The following is a 22,265-nucleotide window of genomic DNA, read 5'->3' on the forward strand; positions in this document are numbered from 1 at the left end:
AGTCCTGGCAGTGTCCACATGTTTTATACCTCTCCCACCCCCCCCCCCCTTCCTTCCCCCTCTCTCCCCATCTTGTCTACCGCTCCCCATGTTATGTTTTATGTGTCGGTTTGTCTTTCTGTGTGATTAATGTTAGCTCTTTCACGAGCCTCGATCTTGTATGCAAAAAAAAAATAATAATAATAATAATAATAATAATAAAAAATAAACAGGGTTGGTGACAGGAAGGGCATCTGGCCATTAAACATTGCTTCAAAAAGTGGACCACAGTGCCTGAAAAAGGCCAACCCCTGCTCTGTGGGGAAAAATGGCCTCTAAAGGTGTTTCATTCTAATTACATCGTGGAGAATATGCATTACTATTATACCACCTGTTTATTTTTTATAATGCTGCATTTAATATGGGTATATCTTTTGAGAGAAACTAAACATGCTGTTATGAATTTTGGGGTGGAGTGATATATAGATTCAGGTAGATCTGTATAGGTAGATGCTCCGATGATCGGGGGTAGGAAGAACCATTGTGATGTGCATAAGTAGAGGACCTGTTTAGCCCGTATGTTGGATTAAGCTCGTATATTTGTGGTCATACAAGGATGGCCTTGTGTTAACTAGAGTAGGGATTATGTTAACTAGTGAGGTACCCGTGCTATGCACGGGTGGGAGGCCAGAGGCAAACAGACAATGCAGAAATGGCGAATGCTAAAGCATGAAACCAAAAAAAACCCCATATTCCTGTAGCACCTTCAGTCACACGTCAGACATGGACAGCAAGTTCGTGAAGGACTTCCATGAAAAACGTAACCGTTCGCAAACAAACGGGTACGTTTGTTCTATACCCAGTCAATGGCAAATCTGCATATGGCGATCCGTGAATTTCACATTTAGAAAGTAGAAACCATCGCGGCATTCTGTCATTCACTTGAACTCGATTTCTTTTTTCATTCCAAACAGCATAACTCCAATCACAAATTAAATAACATTAATATAAAAAATAAACTTTTAACAACATTTGTGACATAAACAAGTATTTAAATCCTGATGTGAAGTTCCGTACAGTTGGGTGAACACAATTACGAATTCAAAATCGTAATTGTATTCGCTCAATTCCAATCATCAATTGATACTTTAACAAAACGATTAACGTTTAACGATTTAACATTACGATTGAATGACGGTTGTATTGGGATTATCAAACCTGCGCATTGCCGTCATCTGTCCACTTCCGCATTCGCGGCAGGTTCATAATTCTAATCAAAATCTAAACAGTATTTGTAGAATTTCAATAAAAAAGCCACATCACTGTTCATATCGGTAAATATTATTCCATCGTGGTTGGAAAAATTGGAAAAATTGGAAAAACAATATAGCCTATTTTACTCCAGGGGCCCCAGGATTACCCACCCAACATTTAGTTGCGATCGGTTCAGCCCTTTTTGCGGTACCTTCGAACGGATGGACGGACAGGCGGACATTTGGTGAATTATAGTAAGATTCCCCTGTTTGTGAGACCTTGTGATTTATCCTTCGTCCCGTATGGCAACGCACTAGACACGTAGAGCAGGAAAGGCCCAAAAGCACCACACACACTAATTAAATCCCCCCCCCCCAATACAACTCACCGGGTAGTGCAGGCAGGAAGCGCCCATGCATTGTGCCAACATGGCGATAAAACATTGCTCAGGCAGGCCGAGAGCCACGCCCAGAAGGACTCGCTATTGGGCGGGAGTTGACCAAGGCCAGAGTATGGAAGGACTTGTGATTGGCCAGGGGCGGAGCAAGAAGCGACCCGCTGATTGGTGGAAGGAAGCGACGTACTGATTGGCCACTGACCGATGGCATGAGAGAGAAGTGACACGGCCATTGGTGGAGAACTGAGCCTGTGGTGTTGGCCGGCAGGGATTGGTGGAGAGAGGCGGAGGACGTCACGAGGGATTGATAAAAAGTGGAGAGAGACCGACGTTTTCCCTCTTGTTCTGGACCTTCTCCCTGCACTGGACGTTGCCCCTTGCGTTCTTGACCCTGGACTCTTGCTTGTTGGACGACGACAGACGGTGGAGCGCTAACGATTCTCCTCCCCTGCGTTCACGTGCGAGCGACGAGCATACAAGCGAGGCCTGCCGCTGCAGAGTTCGCTGGCCTAGCAGCGCGGAACGAGAGGTTCGCACCAACGACTGGGCAGCCTTCTTCCTGCCAAGCACGGAGCCGCGTCCGGAAGGCGAGTCTGGGGCCGAGACTGTTCCTGACAGGATACTTCAGCCCATTTGAGCTAAGTACACTAAATAAAATCACACACCATTCCTTTCCACGTTATTTTATCCCCCCCCCCCCCCCCCCCCCGTCTGTGTGTAAGTCTGATGTGAGGGATCCAAATTTAGGACATTTATTTGAGCGTCGCGTTTTCCATAAAATATACCAGTTTATTTTTTATACATTTTAAATCCGCTACGGTTTGAGTTACTTTTTGCAGGTTGAAGACTGCTGGCGGGATCCGTGAGGTAAGTGATTTTCAGCATCCTCATCCTCCTCCCCCCCACGTGCATGCACTCTGCCATATTTGATCAATGCCCGCAGTTAAAGCTCGCTCGGCTAATCTGTTTCCTGGTAAAGATTTTAATTGCAAAGGAACGCGACAATACTAACCACTAAACGCAGCCAATACACCATCAATATCCAGGTTCAAGGTGAGTTTTACGTCATGCGTTTCCACGATAATTAATTTCCATTATCGTTATCGCGATAGCAAAGCTAAAGCACGATTATTGTCTCATCCAGTTTATCGCCAGCACTAATTTGAACACTTGAACACAAATCGACTTTTTAGCACTTTTAATACCATTTAGCTTCCATTTAGCAGTACGTGGACAAAATATTGCAGCATTTTACGTCAGCACGACCAATCAAATTTGCCGCTTGAAGACTCCGTCCATATCCTTGTTTCTTAAGAAAGTGCAAGGTAATGTGTTCTATGAACTCTCTATTTAAAAGAGCAACAGAAACAGACAAAATGTACGTGGGTGGGGTAGAGGGAGTGTACTCTTACAACAACAACAACAACAACAACAACATGCATTTTAAAGGCCATTTTCCCTGCTAGAGCGGGGGTTAGCCTTGCGGTCCCCATGACAATCTTCTCCATTTTGCCCTATTTTCTGCATCTCTCCTTGTTAACCCCCTTGCCCGCATTTCTTCTTCCACCATCTTTAGCCAAGTCTTTCTCGGTCTTCCCCGTCCTCTGCTTCCTTCTACATTCATTTCCACCACTCTTCTCAACCAGTCACTTTCATCCTTCCTCAACACATGACCAAACCATCTCAACCTGTTCCTCTTCACAGCATCAATCACAGGCTCTATTCCCATCATTTTTCGCAATTCATCATTTGTCTTCCTCTCTCTCAACGATACTCCGCACATCCGTCGAACCATTCGCATTTCCACTCTTTCCAACCTTCGTTGCTGCTCTACGTTCATTACCCATGTCTCGCTCCCATAAATCATAACACTTCTCACACATGCAGCATACACCTTTCCCTTCAGCTTCAACGACACTCCCCTCATCATCAGCACGCCACTCAGTTCCCGAAACTTCTTCCATGCACATCTCACTCGAGCAACCGTTGCCGAGTCTGATCCACCTTCTCCATTCAGCATGTCTCCGAGGTAGCAAAATGTTTTCACACCTTCCAGCTTCACGCCGTCTCCAAGATCCAACTCAACATTTCCTCCATCTGCAGCTCCCTCTGTGCACACCTTACATTTGAATGTAGCTGCCACACTGGTTAATGACCCTTTCAGACCACTACATTTTTGATGAACCCACTCAGCGCACATTGTACATTGAATGGAGTTCACTCCGACACCCTTCCTACACACAGCACAGGGCCACTTCCCAGTTCTTTCCACCTCACCACATGCTTTACCACTTGCCATCACCTTCGTCTTTCCGATATTCACCTTCAGACCTTTTGTCTCCGTACATTCCTTCCACGTGTTCATCTTTTCCTTCAGTCCATCCATACTTTCCGCAATCAACACCAGATCATCTGCATACAACAACTCCCACGGTAAACCCTCCTTTACGTTCTGAGCCAGCACCTCCATCACAGCTACAAATAGTGGTGGACTTAGTACCGACCCCTGATGCACTCCCACCTTCACCTCAAACTCACCACTGTTCCCGTCCTTCGTCCTTACAGCTGTGCGCGCTCTTTTGTACATTGCCATCACTACTCTGATCAACCATTCCTCCACTCCTAACTTCCTCAATGCCCATGTCAATACTTCACGTGGAACCCTATCGAATGCTTTCTCCAGATCAACAAACCCAAGAAACAACTTCTTCCTCTCCTCCATGTACTTCTCCTGCAACTGCCTCACAATGAAAAGCGCGTCTGTCATTCCTCTTCCTGGCATGAATCCAAACTGCATTTCGTCGATCTTCACTTTCTTCCTTATCCTCCTCTCCAACACCCTTTCCAATACCTTCATTCCATGCTCCAATAACTTTGTCGCTCGGTACGAGCCACACTCCAGAGGGTCACCTATCCCCTTGTATAGAGGGACGAGGGTACTCAGTTCCCAATCCACTGGAATGCGGCCTTCTTTCACCACCAGATTACAGATCTCTGTCATTCTCTTCACACCCCAACTTCCTGCTGCCTTCAACATATCTCCCACAACTCCCGTCGGCCCTCCCGCTTTTCTACCCTTCATTGCTTTCATCGCTTCCTCAACTTCCTTCTCAGTTATCTTCTCTGCCGGTCCTAAAACTGGGTTACTCTCTATGTTGCCATCCCATTCATTCTCTGTATTCAACAGCATTTCCATATATCTTTTCCATCTTCCTTTAATTCCATCTGGGTCGACAACGATTTGTCCCACTTCATCCTTCAAGCAACTCACCCCCATCACATCACACCTTTCTTTCGCTATCTGCTTTGCAATCCTGAATACTGCTTTCTGACCCTCTTCCGAATCCAAGCGTTCTCCGAACATTTTCCTTCATGCTTCCTGTGCCTTTGCTACCTCTTTCTTTGCAGCCTTCCTGGCTGCCTTATAACTTTCATGCTCTGCTGTTTCTGCTCCCGTACCCTTCGCCTTCTGCCACTCCTTGAACTTCTTCCTCTTCTCGTCGATCCTCTTTCCAACTTCATCATCCCACCACCATGTTTCCGAGTGCCTCGGTGGTCCTTTTGTCCATCCACATACCTCACCAACGGCTCCCAACAGACTAGCTTTCATCGACATCCAACCACTTTCAAGCTCAACCACATCATCCTCGACCCTAATCAGCCTCTCTTTTAATGCCTCCCTTACTGTCACCTCTTTCAACCTCCACACCTTCATTCTCGGTTGGTACTTCACCCGCCGAGCTCTCCTTGCACCTTTCACCCTTACTGTTCTCTTAACAGCACAGTATTTCTTTTTTGAATAATCAGTTGTCATAACACTTTGGCCTCAGTCGTGGAGTAAAGTTTTGCAAATACTATGATTGTGTGCAGATGTTGGTGGTCATTCATATAAGAGGGTTCGTTTGCATGAATTAATGCATTTTTTTCCAACATGAACCAAATACTCTTCTGGATGGAATCAACAGATGTTGATTGAGGTATCTTAACTTCCGTGAGAAGCTGATGTTTCGGGCATTAACGCTTTGCCGGAGGGATCTATACCTCCATCAACTTATTGTTGATTTCATCCATTGTTCTCCCTGTCTGCCAACGCATACCTACACTTGCATTCACCAGCAAGACCAGTTCTTCATTCTTCAAATACTCTTGGCTTGACAGGATGAAACGTTGGTGCATTGCAGTCTCAATGAGCTGGAGGATGCGGCACTTACTTTCCCCGTTCTCTTTCAAGATGTTAGCTACCAGGTGGTCTCTTGTTTCTCCATATTTTACTGGACATAATACAAAAACTAGTTTAAATAGCAACATTATGAACCTTTCTCTTTTCTATTCCACTTGATACTGTGGAAGTCTTTATTCGAGAAGTTTTCATTGTACTAGATTACCTTATTCGGTGTAAACATTAACTATTCTTCTGACTTGCATGAAATTGTGACTGAATGTCATTTCCAGTTATAGGGTTTCTTAGGAATTTTTTTCAATTTGAGTGAGAAGGTATAATATGAAAAGGGTCGTGGCTGTATTTGTGCTTTTTTATGCGAGTAGTTTATCTTTTCTCCTTTTACATCGTGTTTTTTCCTTTTTTCAGGTTTATGTGAGATTAAGGCCACACTTCCAAGAATTCTTGAGAAGAATGTCTCAGATTTATGAGGTACGAAAGCATGTGGTTGCTGACTCTGTTCGGCTTGTTCTGAAGGTTTCTTGTATATCTGTAGTTTATTTATCTGTAGTTTATTTATTTTATTAGTCTCGCCTGTTCCTTAAGTGACAGGAGATGGTTTTGCAATCGGTCTGTGAGTGTGAGAGTTCACACACAAATTTGCTTTAATATAGATTAATTATTAATTCTCAGATATACAGTAATATACAGGATTGTACATAATGATGTGCAACTTTTCAAATAGCTGTCATAATTTTACTAATGTGACCCGATTCATTTTTTTCAGGTCATCTAAAGAACAAGGTTTAAAGTTTTTTTTCGCATAGATGTTTCAACCATGTCGAACAATTTCTCTGTGCCCCAGCGGACACTCATTTTAGAGACGTTTTTTTGCGACAAAGTCGTATGTTTATATTTATATACGAAGGCAGTTTTGTGGGGTCTATCCAAGTGCAAGAATTCCACAATACAAAACCATCAAAGGTATTGTTGAAAAGTTTTTGATACTGGAAGTGTGAAAGACCTAACTAAAGGATGCTGGTCGAAAACCTTCAGTGAGAACACCTGACAAAATAGAGGCTGTAAGAGAACCTTTGCAGGCTTCTCTGAAAAAGTAGATACACCGACTTGCACAGCTGGTGGGAACTTCTCGCACGACTGTTGACAGAATCGTATACGACGATCTGAAACTACATACAAGATACAGTTAATGCAGCACCAGACTTAAAGGAATACTAGGGAGAGGTTCGAATTTTGCACCGCCATTGCCCAGCGGATCGAGAAAGACCAGGCAACGTCTTCATCAGACATGAGACCCAATTCCATCTCAGCACCCAACAGAACATTCTATTTTGGGCAGAAGACCAACCACGCAAACACATGGAAGAACCAGTTTCTGTAGCGAAAGTAATGGTTTGCTATGCGATCGGATGTCGTGGTATAATATGACTTTTCTTCTTTGAGAATGAAGCCAGCCAAACAGTGACTGTCAACACGCATAGATATGTGGATATGCTGCAGAGAAGATTCCTTCCGGCACCGAGAAGGAAGTAACGTATCACTATGAATTCAGTCATCTTCGAGGAAGACGGTGCACCACTGCACATGTCTAATGGTGCTTTGAAGTTATTGGGATGAACATTTCCCGAGTCATCGGGACTGTGGTGCCATTTGAAGAAAGAGAAGAGAAGAGATGGAGGTGGAGCACACTCCAGACACAGACTCGCCAAGGTTCCACCAGGTGGTAGAGGAGGGAGACGAGTATGAAAGTTCAATCTTGAGGTTGGATAGATGTTATTTTCTGGCTCTCCTGAGAGTGGACACACACTTGTTGTGGCCTTTTTGGAATGAGCTGGGATTGCCTTTGGTCGTATTTGCCTTCCAGGAGGAGAATGCAAGTTGTTTCTAGTCAACTACCTCACTGCAGGATTCAACAGCTGCATCACAGCACCATGGGTGGGAGGATGGGTATGATAACTCATAACGATATGGGATGAATCTGTGCACAAGGGAGAGGAGGTTTCTGTGGAAGAATTCCCAGGCTGAGTTGATATCAAAGGCAGTCGATATGGGAGACCAGTCCTGAAGTGGAATGGCTGCTTGCAGTCCCTGCCAGTTTTCTTGAGTGAAATGCCAGACTTACCGGCACTGAGGATGTTCTCTGAGAATGCCTATTGAGATGTTGACCTTCGTAAGGACATAATCCCATGAAGTCACAGAAGTCTTTTGCTGTAGTGGCATGGCTGGTGAGATAGGTACCAATACCCAGCCAATTAGCATGGTAACAATTGAAATCACCATATATGAGGAAGAGAGAGGGGGGGGGGGGGGGGGGGAGGCTGGAGGGAGCGAGGAAGCCGCTACTCGTTAATTACTCACAGGATGCATGGCTTCGTACAGGGAAAGAGTGGTGAAAGGGACCTTTCGCAGTCTCGGACGGTCGCACTCACTCTTGCACGGCCAGATTAGACAAAAGATTGTAGTTAAATATAAAGTTGTACATCATTTTAGAAACCCTCTATATGCCCAAGAAGGCTCCGAATTGTTAAATGCTTCGTTTTGTTGATTATAAATGTATTGGCTTTTGCAGATAATTCTTTTTACTGCTTCAAAGAAGGTTTATGCTGACAAACTTCTCAACATATTGGACCCGAAGAAAAAGTTGGTCAAGTAAGTTTTGTTTCCATATTTCTCTCTATCTTTTTGACGCAGCCATCTACACAAGTTGCATTATGCCTAATTTTTAGGCTTTCATCAGGTGAACAATCATCTTACATTTTTTTTTCTACCATGGCACTTCTGAATATTTTATTTTCAAAAATTTGCTCGTGTTTTCTGAAGTTTCATTGCTCAGCGCATATTGAACCACTCGAAGTGGTAGTTTATTTGTTTTTATCTTAAGTTGGTCAAATTTTAGTGGAGATATAGAGGCATTTGTTTCAACAAATGATTTGAAAATGATTAGATTTTGGTGAAGATCAAGATCTGGATCTGGCTAGCATAATTTTTTAAGTGATTCTTCACCATTGGGGGATAGGGCCAAAAACGATATATAGCAGGATATCTCAAAAAGTTGTCAATGGATTTGGACCAAACTTGATGGAGAGGTTGTGTGTACGTCAAGGAAGAATTGATTTAATTTTGGTGAAGATCTGGATCCGGATCAGATAATTTTTTAAGTGATTCTTCACCATTGAGACAAAGGGCCAAAAATTATATATAGCAGGATATCTCAAAAAGTTGTGGACGGATTTGGACGAAACTTGGAGGAGAGGTTGGGTATGTGACAAGGAAGAATTTATTTAATTTTGGTGAAGATCTGGATCCGGATCAGATAATTTTTTAAGTGATTCTTCACCATTGAGACAAAGGGCCAAAAACGTTATATAGCACAATATCTCAAAAAGTTGTGGTTGGATTTGGACAAAACGTGGTGGACAGGTTGGGTGCGTGACGAGACCGAATCTATTCGATTTTGGTGAAGATCTGAATATGGATTCGGATACGATAATTATTTTATTTTTAAGTGAGCGTTTTAAGTTAAAGTTTTGTTCACCACTGCCTAAGGCTATCTGGGCTGGGCTGTTTTGATCTTGTCCCTCCACCCCCAGCCTAGATAGGGTTAAGGTTTCAACAAACCAAGTTTTAATCCTGACAGAATGGCACAGACATAGTACACTTACCTTTGAACGGTTTATATTGGGTTTGATCATCAGCTAACTATAAACTGTCGCACTGGCACTTCATTGAGAGTGTCGTCCTTCGGATGGACTTTGAATCATTACTGGGTGGACTTAAATATCCCTCCATGTCTTTTGCGAAGAGTATGTGATTTACCATCGACACCTTGACCAGTTTCCAAATTCCTGCTGTAATATACAGGTGGCACTGCAACAGCAGCACAGCTGCGCTCCCAACAATGATGCAAACCAGCAGCCATGTGCAGTCTGCATAATACCTTACACAAGAGTTATGAATACCTTTGAAAATCAACCAATATTATTTCCTTTTCATAATTAAATACCAAGGATAACAACTTGGTGGAAGTCTTGATGGCATTAATCAAAGCAAATTTCGAATTTGGTTTCGAAATTATCTGTTCTGTTTGTTTGTTCAGAAAATATTCGTTATGCAACTTAACATGTTTGTTTTGTTTCTTTGTTTTTTCTTTTGTTTATTTGTTAAACTAAGCCCTCATTCCCCAACCCTCACTCTCGCTCCCCTCTGATAATGACATGACAATGGTGTGATGTTGACAGGCACAGACTTTTTCGAGAGCACTGTGTCTGCGTTCAAGGAAACTACGTGAAGGATCTCAATATCTTGGGCAGGGATTTGTCTAAAACAATCATTGTGGACAACTCCCCGCAGGCTTTTGCCTACCAGGTAGGTTGGCATGAAACATGCAAGATTGCTTTAACGTCTAAGGGATGTTCGAGTTCTAATTTTGCCCTCATCCTTTTGAATAAGCAGCATGCTGTAGTTTACTTAACATTTATGTGTAATTAATTTTCATGGTTTTTTTTTTTATTCTCTGCGAATTTCAAATGAACTTATTTATTTGAAACAAAATAATTATATACGCTTAAATCCGAGATATGAGACACCATTTTCTCAACACAAGTATACCTCAAGCCTAGAATTGAATATTATAACACATTTATTAAATTAAAACATTATGAAACATCATGAAAGGACTTCCTTAAATAAATAACTCGTGCATTTGGAATCGTTCTCAACATCCTAGTTTTTGAGGTTCGAACGAAAGAGGCGGGAGATAGGTCATGTCAATCTCGAAGAGATGACCTTATAAAATGGACCGGGCTTCCGCTTCCGGTCCGCTCGAGCATGGAGGCTTGCTTCGATCTCTCCACAGCATCGAAGTCCTTTCCAAGGGTGTGGTGCTGACCGGGCCGCCGTGGTGTTCGCATTACAGCCCGACCGAATATCGTCGCTTCGTGGCTGCTTTCCGCCGCCGAAATCCAGCGCGGCTTGGGCGATTCTGCCCCTGTTTGGAGAACACCCAGCGAGGCCTTCATCGGGGCCGAGCGAGCAAGGCTTCCGCTGCTGAAATCCAGCGCGGCTTGGGCGATTTTGCCCCTGTTTGGAGAACACCCATCGAGGCCTTCATCGGGGCCAAGTGAGCAAGGGCGTGTCGGGACCTGGTTCGTGCCATTGACCGAGTGGTTCGCACCAACCGGAGCTGTTTTCGGATGACGTGCTGATGTCCTTGGACTTCGCGCCAGGCTCTGGGCCGACCGGGCTGACGTGCATTGAAGTCCTTTCCAAGGGTGTGGTGCTGACCGAGCCGCCGTGGTGCTGACCGGGCAAACGTGGTGTGGTGCTGACCGGGCAAACGTGGTGTGGTGCTGACCGGGCCGACGTGGTGTGGTGCTGACCGGGCAAACATGGTGTGGTGCTGATGGGGCCGGCGTGGTGTGGTGCTGACCGGGCCGACGTGGTGTGGTGCTGACCGGGCCGCTGTGGTGTGGTGCTGACCGGGCCGACGTGGTGTGGTGCTGACCGGGCCGACGTGGTGTGGTGCTGACCGGGCCGCCGTGGTGTGGTGCTGCCTGTGCCGCCGTGGTGTGATGCTGACCGGGCCGACGTGGTGTGGTGCTGACTGGGCCGACGTGGCGTGGTGCTGACCGGGCCGCCGTGGTGTGGTGCTGACCGGGCCGCCGTGTTGTGGTGCTGACCGGGCCGCCGTGGTGTGGTGCTGACTGGGCCGCCGTGGTGTGGTGCTGACCGGGCCGCCGTGGTGTGGTGCTGACCGGGCCGACGTGGTGTGGTGCTGACCGGGCCGACGTGGTGTGGTGCTGACTGGGCCGACGTGGTGTGGTGCTGACCGGGCCGATGTGGTGTGGTGCTGACCGGGCCAACGTGGTGTGGTGCTGACCGGGCTGACGTGGTGTGGTGCTGACTGGGCCGACGTGGTGTGGTGCTGACCGGGCCGACGTGGTGTGGTGCTGACCGGGCCGACGTGGTGTGGTACTGACCGGGCCGACGTGGTGTGGTACTGACCGGGCCGACGTCGTGTGGTGCTGACTGGGCCGACGTCGTGTGGTGCTGACGGGGCTCCCGCAACCGTGATGCCCCCCCCCCCCCCAGAATTCCCATGTTTTAAACGTTTCCCAGTGTATACCCTGGATTAGAATAGGTACACCGTATCCCTGCCTGTCCTAAGAGGGTTGGCGTCAGGAAGGGCATCCGGCCATAAAAACATTGCCTCAAAAAGAGAACCATGACAATTACAACTACATATGGGCAGGGTACAGCCCGAAGTGGAGATCGGTTTCTGAGGTTTGGGACATGGAATGTAGGGACAATGACAGGGAGATCAGGAGAAGTGGTGGAAGTATTGGTCAGAAGAAGAGTGGACATATGTTGTTTGCAAGAGACGAGATGGAAGGGAAGTGGTGTGAGAATGGTGAAGGGTAGGCAGGGACAGAAATACAAGTTTTTGTGGCAAGGGTGCCTGGAGGGCATGAATGGTGTTGGTGTCCTGTTTTCTGAGGAGTTTGTAGACAGTGTGGTGAGTGTGACTAGAGTGAGTGATAGGTTGATGATGGTGAAAATGATGATTGGAAAGCTCTTGGTGAACGTCATCTCGGGATATGCCCCGCAGGTTGGTCGGAGCGATGAAGAGAAGGACAAGTTCTGGTGTGCGATAGAGAAGCTGATGGAAAACGTGAAAGATGAGGAAGTTGTTGTGGTAGGAGGAGACCTAAATGGACATGTGGGAAGGAGTATGGATGGTTTTGAGGGAGTTCATTCGGGTTACGGATATGGTGTGAGAAATGGAGAAGGTGAAAGGATTTTGGAGTTTGCTGATGGAGCTGATTTGTTGATTTGTTATACTCAGTTCCAGAAAGAGGATAATAAGCTTGTTACATACACGTCAGGTGGGTCGACGACAACCGTTGACTACCTGATGGTGCGTAGGCGAGATAGGGGGCACCTCCGGGACACAAAGGTGATCCCGGGGGAGGAGGCTGTTTCACAGCACCACTTGGTTGTCTGCGACATAAGGGTGAAAGGTGCGAGGAGAGCTCGGCGGGTGAAGTACCAACCGAGAATGAAGGTGTGGAGGTTGAAAGAGGTGACAGTAAGGGAGGCATTAAAAGAGAGGCTGAGTAGGGTCGAGGATGATGTGGTTGAGCTTGAAAGTGGTTGGATGTCAATGAAAGCTAGTCTGTTGGGAGCCGTTGGTGAGGTATGTGGATGGACAAAAGGACCACCGAGGCACTCGGAAACATGGTGGTGGGATGATGAAGTTGGAAAGAGGATTGACGAGAAGAGGAAGAAGTTCAAGGAGTGGCAGAAGGCGAAGGGTACGGGAGCAGAAACAGCAGAGCATGAAAGTTATAAGGCAGCCAAGAAGGTAGCAAAGGCGCAGGTGGCATGTAGGAAAATGTTCGGAGAACGCTTGGATTCGGAAGAGGGTCAGAGAGCAGTATTCAGGATTGCAAAGCAGATAGCGAAAGAGAGGTGTGATGTGATGGGGGTGAGTTGCTTGAAGGATGAAGTGGGACAAATCGTTGTCGACCCAGATGGAATTAAAGGAAGATGGAAAAGATATATGGAAATGCTGTTGAATACAGAGAATGAATGGGATGGCAACATGGAGAGTAACCCAGTTTTAGGACCGGCAGAGAAGATAACTGAGAAGGAAGTTGAGGAAGCGATAAAAGCAATGAAGAGTAGAAAAGCGGGAGGGCCGACGGGAGTTGTGGGAGATATGTTGAAGGCAGCAGGAAGTTGGGATGTGAGGAGATTGACAGAGATCTGTTACCTGGCGGTGAAAGAAGGCCGCATTCCAGTGGATTGGGAACTGAGTACCCTCGTCCCTCTATACAAGGGGAAAGGTGATCCTCTAGAGTGTGGCTTGTACCGAGCGATAAAGTTATTGGAGCATGGAATGAAGGTATTGGAAAGGGTGTTGGAGAGGAGGATAAGGATAAGGAAGAAAGTGAAGATCGACGAAATGCAGTTTGGATTTATGCCAGGAAGAGGAACGACAGATGCGCTTTTTATTGTGAGGCAGTTGCAGGAGAAGTACATGGAGAAGAGGAAGAAGTTGTTTCTTGGGTTTGTTGATCTGGAGAAAGCATTCGATAGGGTTCCATGCAAAGTATTGACATGATCAATGAGGAAGTTAGGAGTGGAGGAATGGTTGATCAGAGTAGTGATGGCAATGTACAAAAGAGCGCGCACAGCTGTAAGGACGAAGGACGGGAACAGTGGTGAGTTTGAGGTGAAGGTGGGAGTGCATTTGTAGCTGTTTGTAGCTGTGATGGAGGTGCTGGCTCAGAACGTAAAGGAGGGTTCACCGTGGGAGTTGTTGTATGCAGATGATCTGGTGTTGATTGCGGAAAGTATGGATGGACTGAAGGAAAAGATGAACAAGTGGAAGGAATGTATGGAGACAAAAGGTCTGAAGGTGAATATCGGAAAGACGAAGGTGATGGCAAGTGGTAAAGCATGTGGTGAGGTGGAAAGAACTGGGAAGTGGCCCTGTGCTGTGTGCAGGAAGGGTGTCGGAGTGAACTCCATTCAATGTACAATGTGCGCTGTGGGTTCATCAAAAATGTAGTGGTCTGAGAGGGTCATTAACCAGTGTGGCAGCTACATTCAAATGTAAGGTGTGCACAGAGGGAGCTGCAGATGGAGGAAATGTTTAGTTGGATCTTGGAGACGGCGTGAAGCTGGAAGGTGTGCATTTTGCTACCTCGGAGACATGCTGAATGGAGAAGGTGGATCAGACTCGGCAACGGTTGCTAGAGTGAGATGTGCATGGAAGAACTTTCGGGAACTGAGTGGCGTGCTGATGAGGAGGGGAGTGTCGTTGAAGCTGAAGGGAAAGGTGTATGCTGCATGTGTGAGAAGTGTTATGATTTATGGGAGCGAGCCATGGGTAATGAATGTAGAGCAGCAACGAAGTTTGGAAAGGGTGGAAATGCGAATGGTTCGATGGATGTGCGGAGTATCGTTGAGAGAGAGGAAGACAAATGATGAATTGCGAAAAATGATGGGAATAGAGCCTGTGATTGATGCTGTGAAGAGGAACAGGTTGAGATGGTTTGGTCATGTGTTGAGGAAGGATGAAAGTGACTGGTTGCGAAGAGTGATGGAAATGAATGTAGAAGGAAGTAGAGGACAGGGAAGACCGAGAAAGACTTGGCTAAAGATGGTGGAAGAAGAAATGCGGGCAAGGGGGTTAACAAGGGGAGATGCAGAAAATAGGGCAAAATGGAGAAGATTGTCATGGGGGCCGCAAGGCTAACCCCCGCTCTCGCAGGGAAAATGGCCTTAAAATGCATGTTGTTGTTGTTGTTGTTGTATTTATTAAATTAAAAGTCAAAACGTCTGCCATAATTAACATATCAATTTGCTGGTTGAACACCTCGCCATTGAGCCAGAATTTTTCAATTTCTGGTCTTTCACCATGTCATCATTATTTTGACCCAAAATCAAAGGAGCGCTGCTCAGCTTTTTCTGCAAGGGATGGATTCTCTCCCCTGGTTTCTCTTTCGTCTTCTACAGGTAGGCAGCCTTTATACTTCTGACCGTGCTTTCGTTTTTGGGCTGCTCTAGCTACGTTTGAAATTTCCTGACAGCACATGTGTTACGGATTCGTCACTTCCGTTGTGGTGGTTTGCATCCACTGTAAACATTAGTGTTACGGATTCGTCACTTCCGTTGTGGTTTGCATCCACTGTAAATATTTCTGATTCCAGGTACTATTATTGTTTTCAAAAGGTTTATTGTTCATGAACTGTTCTCAAAAGGGTAAAAAAGTTAATGTTAAAAGAGACAGGAAACCGGATCGGGAACCGGACGACGAAGAGGAAGAAGAGGGGGAAAAAAGGGCGGAGCGAGTGAGTCGGACAAGAAGGAGCCGAGCTACTTGCGGTCTGGAGCGAACGTTGGCGAGCAAAGGTCACTAGCGAACTTTCGGGTTTCCGGGAAAGGGATTCCTACGACAGAGTTGTCATCGCTGTGACCGATAAACCTGCGTGTCAGGTTTTTGGCGGTGGATTCCGAGGAGAATTATCGCCGGGCGTTACGTCTCAAGAACGGGTCGTCGGCCATTTTAACTCGCGCAGGACTTGTGCTTCGCTCACGGTTTCGTCTCTTTTCGACCATTTTCACCGCATTCAGACGTCGATCTGGGGTGTGTGTGTGACGTGGCTTTTTTGAAGGTTAATTCGTCCATACCCGAGGGTGTGATCTCTCAGTCGCCTGGAGGGCGCCTTTGGATTTCCCAGTCGCCTTGAGGGCGCCTTTGTGCAGCTTCGGCTGTGTGACTGTACTTGCCATCCGCACGGGATTCTGGTCTCGATTGGACATCGTTCTGGCAATCGCTGGAGCGAATCAACGTTGACTTGAAGCCGGGAATAAGAGACATTGGGGAATGTTCTTGGTTCACTCACTTGGAGCACAGTGAGTTATATATTACGAAACTGATGGTACCATCCATCATAGGACATATTGATTGTACTTTTGATTCCTATTATTGTTGTACTGTTATTCTTGTGTGATCTTAATACAATATTTGTTTGTGAGTAACAATTGGGGTGGCTTCTCCATTGATCTTTGACATACAGAATAACACATTTTTCTGCCGTGACTCCTCTCGGGGCTCGGAGGTACACCGTGACCAGGGGGTCGGGGAGGAGCACGTAACACATGTTACACCAATCTCCACAGCTTACAGAAAATCTTGGCTCGGACCTGGTCGGCAAAGTTGTTATAACCTTTCCTCTTCCTTTCTCTCAGATTTTCGGCCATTAAGTATCAACGATGTCGTTGGCAGTCTGTATGGTTTTGGTTACTACTTGCGACTTGCGTCTCACAATGTTGATGGTTCGGCCGGCCAAGAGTTTTTGGACGATTCATAGATTTTTATCCATTTTCACAACGACATCTCGCTAAACTGTGGTTCGGAAGACATGTACACTATTGATTTGAAGTGTGTGTTTGTGTGTTTGTTTCGGGGCTCGGGGCTCAGGCCCCTTCCCCGACTCCAGGAATAAGCTCCTAGACGAACTCGGACTGTTCACAAGACGTTTATTATAGATCATGAAATGTGCATGGAAGGAGTCAGCGCATAAGCCAGTAGCGTCCAAGGTAAGCAGGACGTATGAGCAAGTAACGTCTTAAACTGTAACAGTATACAACATTGAGGCTTCAGGGATGCACACAGACTCCTTGAAAAGCCACACCAGCCGTCGGGTTTAAATATCTTCTCAGGACAAAGAAAGCTCAAAGCCCCCGCCTCAAGCCATCCGGCGGGTTTTCCAAAGTTCGAGGCTACTCCCTTTCTCCGACAGCTATTCCTGTTTTCTATACAAAGTGAGAGAGGCAGGATAAGACCCAGTTATAAACAGCTTTGAAGACAATGGTAATAGAAAGCGCAAAGGAAAGGAATGTTTGTTCAAGGCCGGTTAGCCTTGGTCACAAGAGGCTGTCAACATGTTATTCCCAAAAACTCAGTTTTGCCTCGTGGCTTGTGAAAATGCCATACAGTGCAATGCTGCCATCTAGGGGATATGAGATTTGACAATGAAATCCTCCACATGTGTACGTACACACACGTATACATCCAGTCGTGGCAAAAAAACATTGGCACCCTTGCACTTTTTTCAAATAACTCACAATTTTCTCAAAAATAAGTTGAAATTGACACAAGTATTTGGTCTTCACAATTCTTAATTTCACTGTTAATATTACAGAACTTTTGTTTTTGATTCAGAACTTAATATATCCTTTGAAATCAGAAAATAAAAAGAAATGGCATTGACAAAATTATTGACACCCTCAACTTAATATTTGGTAGCACAGCCGTTAGCCAAAATAACTGCAGTCAAATGCTTCCTATAGCCAAGAATGAGCTTCTCCTACACCTTTCTACTGGCAGTTTGGCCCACTCTTCTTGTGCAAACTGCTCCAGTTCTCCCAGATTTGAAGGGTGCCTTCTCCCAACTGCTGTTTTCAGATCTCCCCACAGGTGTTCAATGGGCTTTAGATCTGGACTCATTGCTGGCCACTTCAGAACAGTCCAGCATTTGTCTTGAACCATTCCTGGGTGCTTTTTCAAGTGTGTTTGGGGTCATTGTCCTGCAACAAGACCCATGACCTTCGAGGGAGACCCAGCTTTCTGACACTGAGTTGAACCTTGCACTCCAAAATGCCTTGGTAATCTCCTGATTTCATGATGCCATGCACACATTCAAGGCACCCAGTGCCAGAGGCAGCACAACAACCCCAAAACATCACTGAACCTCCTCCATGTTTAACTGTAGGCAAGGTGTTCTTTTCTTTGAAGGCTTCTTTTTGTTTTCTGTAAACATAGAGATGATGTGCTTCACCAAAAAGCTCAAATTTGGTCTCATCTGTCCACAGAAAGATTTTGGCTTGTTCAGGTGTGTTTTGGAAAACTCCAGTTGGGCTTTCTTATGTCTCTCTCTCAGCAGTGGGGTCCTCCTGGCTCTCCTACCATAGAACCCCCTTTCATTGAGTTGGCGACGGATTGTGTGAGTTGAAACTGTCGTACCTTGTGTCTGAAGGTCAGCTTGAATCTGTTTGGCAGTTGATCGAGGTGCTTTCTCCACCATTCGACCAATCCTTTGCTGCAATCTTCGATCACGTTCTCTCTTGCGGCCACGTCCATGGAGGTTGGCTGCAGTGCCATGGGCCTTAAACTTCCTGATAACATTGCATACGGTGGACACAGGAACATTGAGGTCTCCGGAGATGGACTTGTAGCCTTGAGATTGTCCATGCTTGGCTACAATCTTGTGTCTGTCCTCCTCAGACAATTCTCTGGTTTTCTTTCTTTTCTCCATGCTCATTGCTGTACACACAGTGACACAGAACAGCAGAATGAGTCCTTTTCTATTTTCAAACTAGTTGAATGAGTGATTTTTATATTGCAAGCACCTGCAACTCACCACCAAAAAAAAATCCCTTTTTAATGCCTTTTTCCCTGCTGGAGTGGGGGCTAGCCTTGCGGGCCCCATGACAATCATCACGGTTCCCTTTTTGAGGCAATGTTTTTATGGCCGGATGCCCTTCCTGACAACAACCCTTTAGTCGCCTCTTACGACATGCAGGATACAGTTTACCTATTCTAAACCAGGGCACACACCGGAGCATTCATCCCAGCAAGCTGGTACTCAATTTTGCCGACCTCGGAAGGATGACAGGCTGAGTCAACCCCCTGGTGTTAATTCAACGGTCGACCGGGATTCAAACTCAGGCTCCTAGGATCCCAAGCCAGCACCTGCAACTCACCACTGGTGAGTTCAATTCCAAAGTAAAGGAGAATCACCTGCTTGAAATCTAATTATTTCTAACAACTTCTAAAAGGTGGCAATAATATTGTCTTGGCCATTTTAGCATTTCTGTGTGGAATAAGCTACGATTTCGTAATTTTTTCAGCCTTTTTTCTTTTGTTCCACTGCAAATCAAAGAAATACTTATGTGGATACCAAAATATATTTTAATTTCAAAAAAATTTCTGGAAGAAATGGTGCCTTATTTGAAAAAAGTGCAAGGGTGCCAATATTTTTGGCACGACTGTACATTTTTCGCGAATTATTATTCCCGCAAAAATCGATTGAAAGTAAAACCGTGAAAGATAATTCCCGTGAATAGTAAGTAAACTACAGTATATGGAGTAAGTGAGGTCAAGGCTATCATTGCTTACTGAAACCCTTCATGCACTTCCTGTCTCTCTGCTAACAGCTGTCCAATGGGATTCCTATTGAGAGCTGGTTCATGGATAGGAACGACAGGGAGCTATTGAAGCTCATCCCTTTCCTGGAAGATTTGGTGCATTTGGTGAGCGCATTATTTTGACTTGCACTAACCTACAAACTGCCTTGAAAGATTTCCCATTCCCCGACCCTCCCAAACAGGTCTTCAAGTATGATTGCATATTCTCTTATTTCGACATCACACTTGTAATGAGAAAAAATAAAACAAAAGTTTTGACTTGAGAGCTTAAAGACCTTCAGATACAGGATTGGATAACAAGGACAGTTTATTTTCCTGCAACACGTGACCGGCGTGAAGAGTTCACCGTGCACCCAATGTGTCCGCAGAACGAGGATGTCCGGCCGCACATTCAGGACAAATTCCGACTGCACGACCTGCTGCCTCCAGACTGACGATGCCAGCATCTTAACGTCCGACACCAGTGTGCCCTAGCAAGCAGCCACGTCACACGGCCGTATTGCCCACCTAGGCATTGCTTTCGTCAAGGGTACTAAACCAGCAAGCTGTTACAGCAGCAAGCCATTGCCAAGATCAAGCTTTTGAAGTAGGAGAATCCATCTTCTCTGTATATTTCAAATTTTACCGTTTGTACCCATCATCAATTTTTTGCAGTTTGTACAGTATTCTTCCGAACATCGGATTCTGCCTTTTGAATCTAAAATGGAGAAAATCGGTTTTCTTTTATTAATGGGAAAATTCAAAACATCTAAAAAAAAGATTTTGTGTATTGTTCTTATCATTGTAAATACTGTATTTTGTCCAGCCTACTTTTGCTCAGTAATGGAGAGTTGTTTTAACATTTCCCATTTAACTGACGGGTTTTAGATTTTAGGCTGTAGCATAAGCATGTCCGTGCAACAGCGTTCCTCTTGGATCCTCCTCACATTCGGACTTTGTATCAGTTTCTCATTATCTCCACCAATGCACCTTGACTTCGTAAGCTCTTAATTGCTATGTTCACCTGCCCGTAAGTGTACAAACGTTTTGCGTACTAGGTCCCAAATATTTTGTTGTTTATTTTTCAATACAAAATTGCTCGCTGTTAAACTTTTGAATGTAGACATTATAGGGTTAAATGCCACAGCCATAACCTTCCGTGTAATGGAAACGTACAGAAAATCCGTTTGTAGAGTTTAAGCGCCACCATTGTGTTCATCTGGAGGTGTTCTCAGTTCCATGGCCTAAGCTGTGGGTCTTCTTTGATGGATATTTGCAACAGCACATCTATGTCTTGATAATTTGTCTGGTCTTTGCACTGTGTATAATGTATAGGCCTTGTTTTTTTGTTTTCATTATTTTAAGTATTTTTTTTTCTATTGCTTTTGCATGACAAATAACTGTAGTTTGCGGTTTTCAACATTTGGTGGTTGGGAAATGGTTGGAAGGAGGTGTAACCTGAGATTTCACAATTCCAATTCCTGTCTGTAAAACTGAGCTCAGTTATGCAAGTTCCCCAGATAATGTTTTGTACTTGTGGATTGAAGGAGAACTGCCGAATACTATATTTGTTTAAAATGAAGGCCATGTGATAGTGTTATTTTTTGGGCCACAAATCTGCCAATAGTGGCTTGGTGGTAGAGTGGGTAAAGCGGAAGCGTTGCATTACCCTCGGCGGTGTGGGCTCGATTCTGGTGGCTGCGGAGAAATTGGGGCTGGAAATGAAATGGGAAACACCGAGTCTACTTGCCCATGGAAATGCTAGGACGGTGCTCCGATGACCTGCATATGGTTTGGGACTGCCACCGCCACCAATAAATATCCTAAGCCCGTGGCCCCTGCCTACACAACACACCCCACTAAAAGAGCTTGAGTGACCTCAGGCGTGTGATTGTGATAACTGAAAGGAAAATGGAATTATAACTGTATGACTCACTTTTGATGCTGCTTTGGATCTACATCTGTTTGGAAAGGCAGAATGTCTTTTATGGTGTTCCAAAAGTGCCATTTATCACACCTTTTCAGCACTGCTAAGTGTACGAAGGCAGCAATACTGTTTTAAATCATTTAGCTTGCAGTTTTAAAGTTATTATTGAAATGTTTCAATGTTACAGTTATAGATAAAGTCATTTTATGTTTTTACTTTTGATTTTGCAGAAAATAAAGCAATATAATCTTTGTACATGATTCATTTCGCGTCTTTTTTTGTTTTAGTGAAGATCAAGACCTCTTTACTCTCTCCGGGGGAGAGGGTATTGCAATTGGATTTGGTTGTTTTTTTGTCTGTCTGTCATACACTAGCCAAAGCTCTTCAAGTGGGTCAGCAATATGAACTTTCAAATACTCAAATTCGCATTGTCCATTATGAGGACACGAGTGTAGCTGCTGTTCACTACAAACAAGCGAGGCCGAAACCACAATCGAACCCATCGCCACTACCGCCATTACGCAGGAGACCAACCCCGAATAGACTCTGGCTTCAGGACAGATGCCAACGCTGTGGTAAATATCCTAACCATGCATGGAATCATGGTGAATGTCCAGCAATTGGATCCACGTGCTCTTACTGCAAGAAACCGAATCTTTGGCTAGCAGCTTGCTGTCGACGTGCTGGCATACATTCGGTTGAAACTCAGTTGGACGATGCTGTTGCTGATACAACCGAGTATATGGATGAAACTCATGGGAACATTCTGCGGATCAGCGTACTGCAGACAATGGCTGCATTATCTGGTGATAAATGGAGGCAATCTC

At 45.2% G+C, this 22,265-nt stretch overlaps 1 protein-coding gene across 15 annotated transcripts in view; it reads left to right on the forward strand.

Annotated features, from left to right (window-relative positions):
* CTDSPL2 (CTD small phosphatase like 2) overlaps positions 1-21,693 on the forward strand; it is a 102,368-nt gene extending 80,675 nt beyond the window's left edge. For 7 of the 15 annotated variants that reach the window (XM_078772092.1, XM_068106580.2, XM_078772087.1 and 4 more), the window contains exons 9-14: positions 5,789-5,875; positions 6,219-6,281; positions 8,380-8,459; positions 10,049-10,175; positions 19,542-19,637; positions 19,901-21,693. In XM_078772092.1, coding sequence (XP_078628218.1) covers positions 5,789-5,875; positions 6,219-6,281; positions 8,380-8,459; positions 10,049-10,175; positions 19,542-19,637; positions 19,901-19,966 — 519 coding nt within the window. In that variant the 3' untranslated portion in view covers positions 19,967-21,693. Of the gene's footprint in view, positions 1-5,788; positions 5,879-6,218; positions 6,282-8,379; positions 8,460-10,048; positions 10,176-19,541; positions 19,638-19,900 lie in introns of all 15 variants that reach the window. The other 8 variants (XM_068106575.2, XM_068106581.2, XM_068106576.2 and 5 more) reach the window with 2 other exon arrangements.
* Positions 21,694-22,265: the final 572 nt, after the last annotated feature.

Source organism: Myxine glutinosa, chromosome 2, assembly GCF_964187855.1.
Source record: "Myxine glutinosa chromosome 2, kmMyxGlut1.1, whole genome shotgun sequence".
Lineage (NCBI taxonomy): Eukaryota > Metazoa > Chordata > Myxini > Myxiniformes > Myxinidae > Myxine > Myxine glutinosa.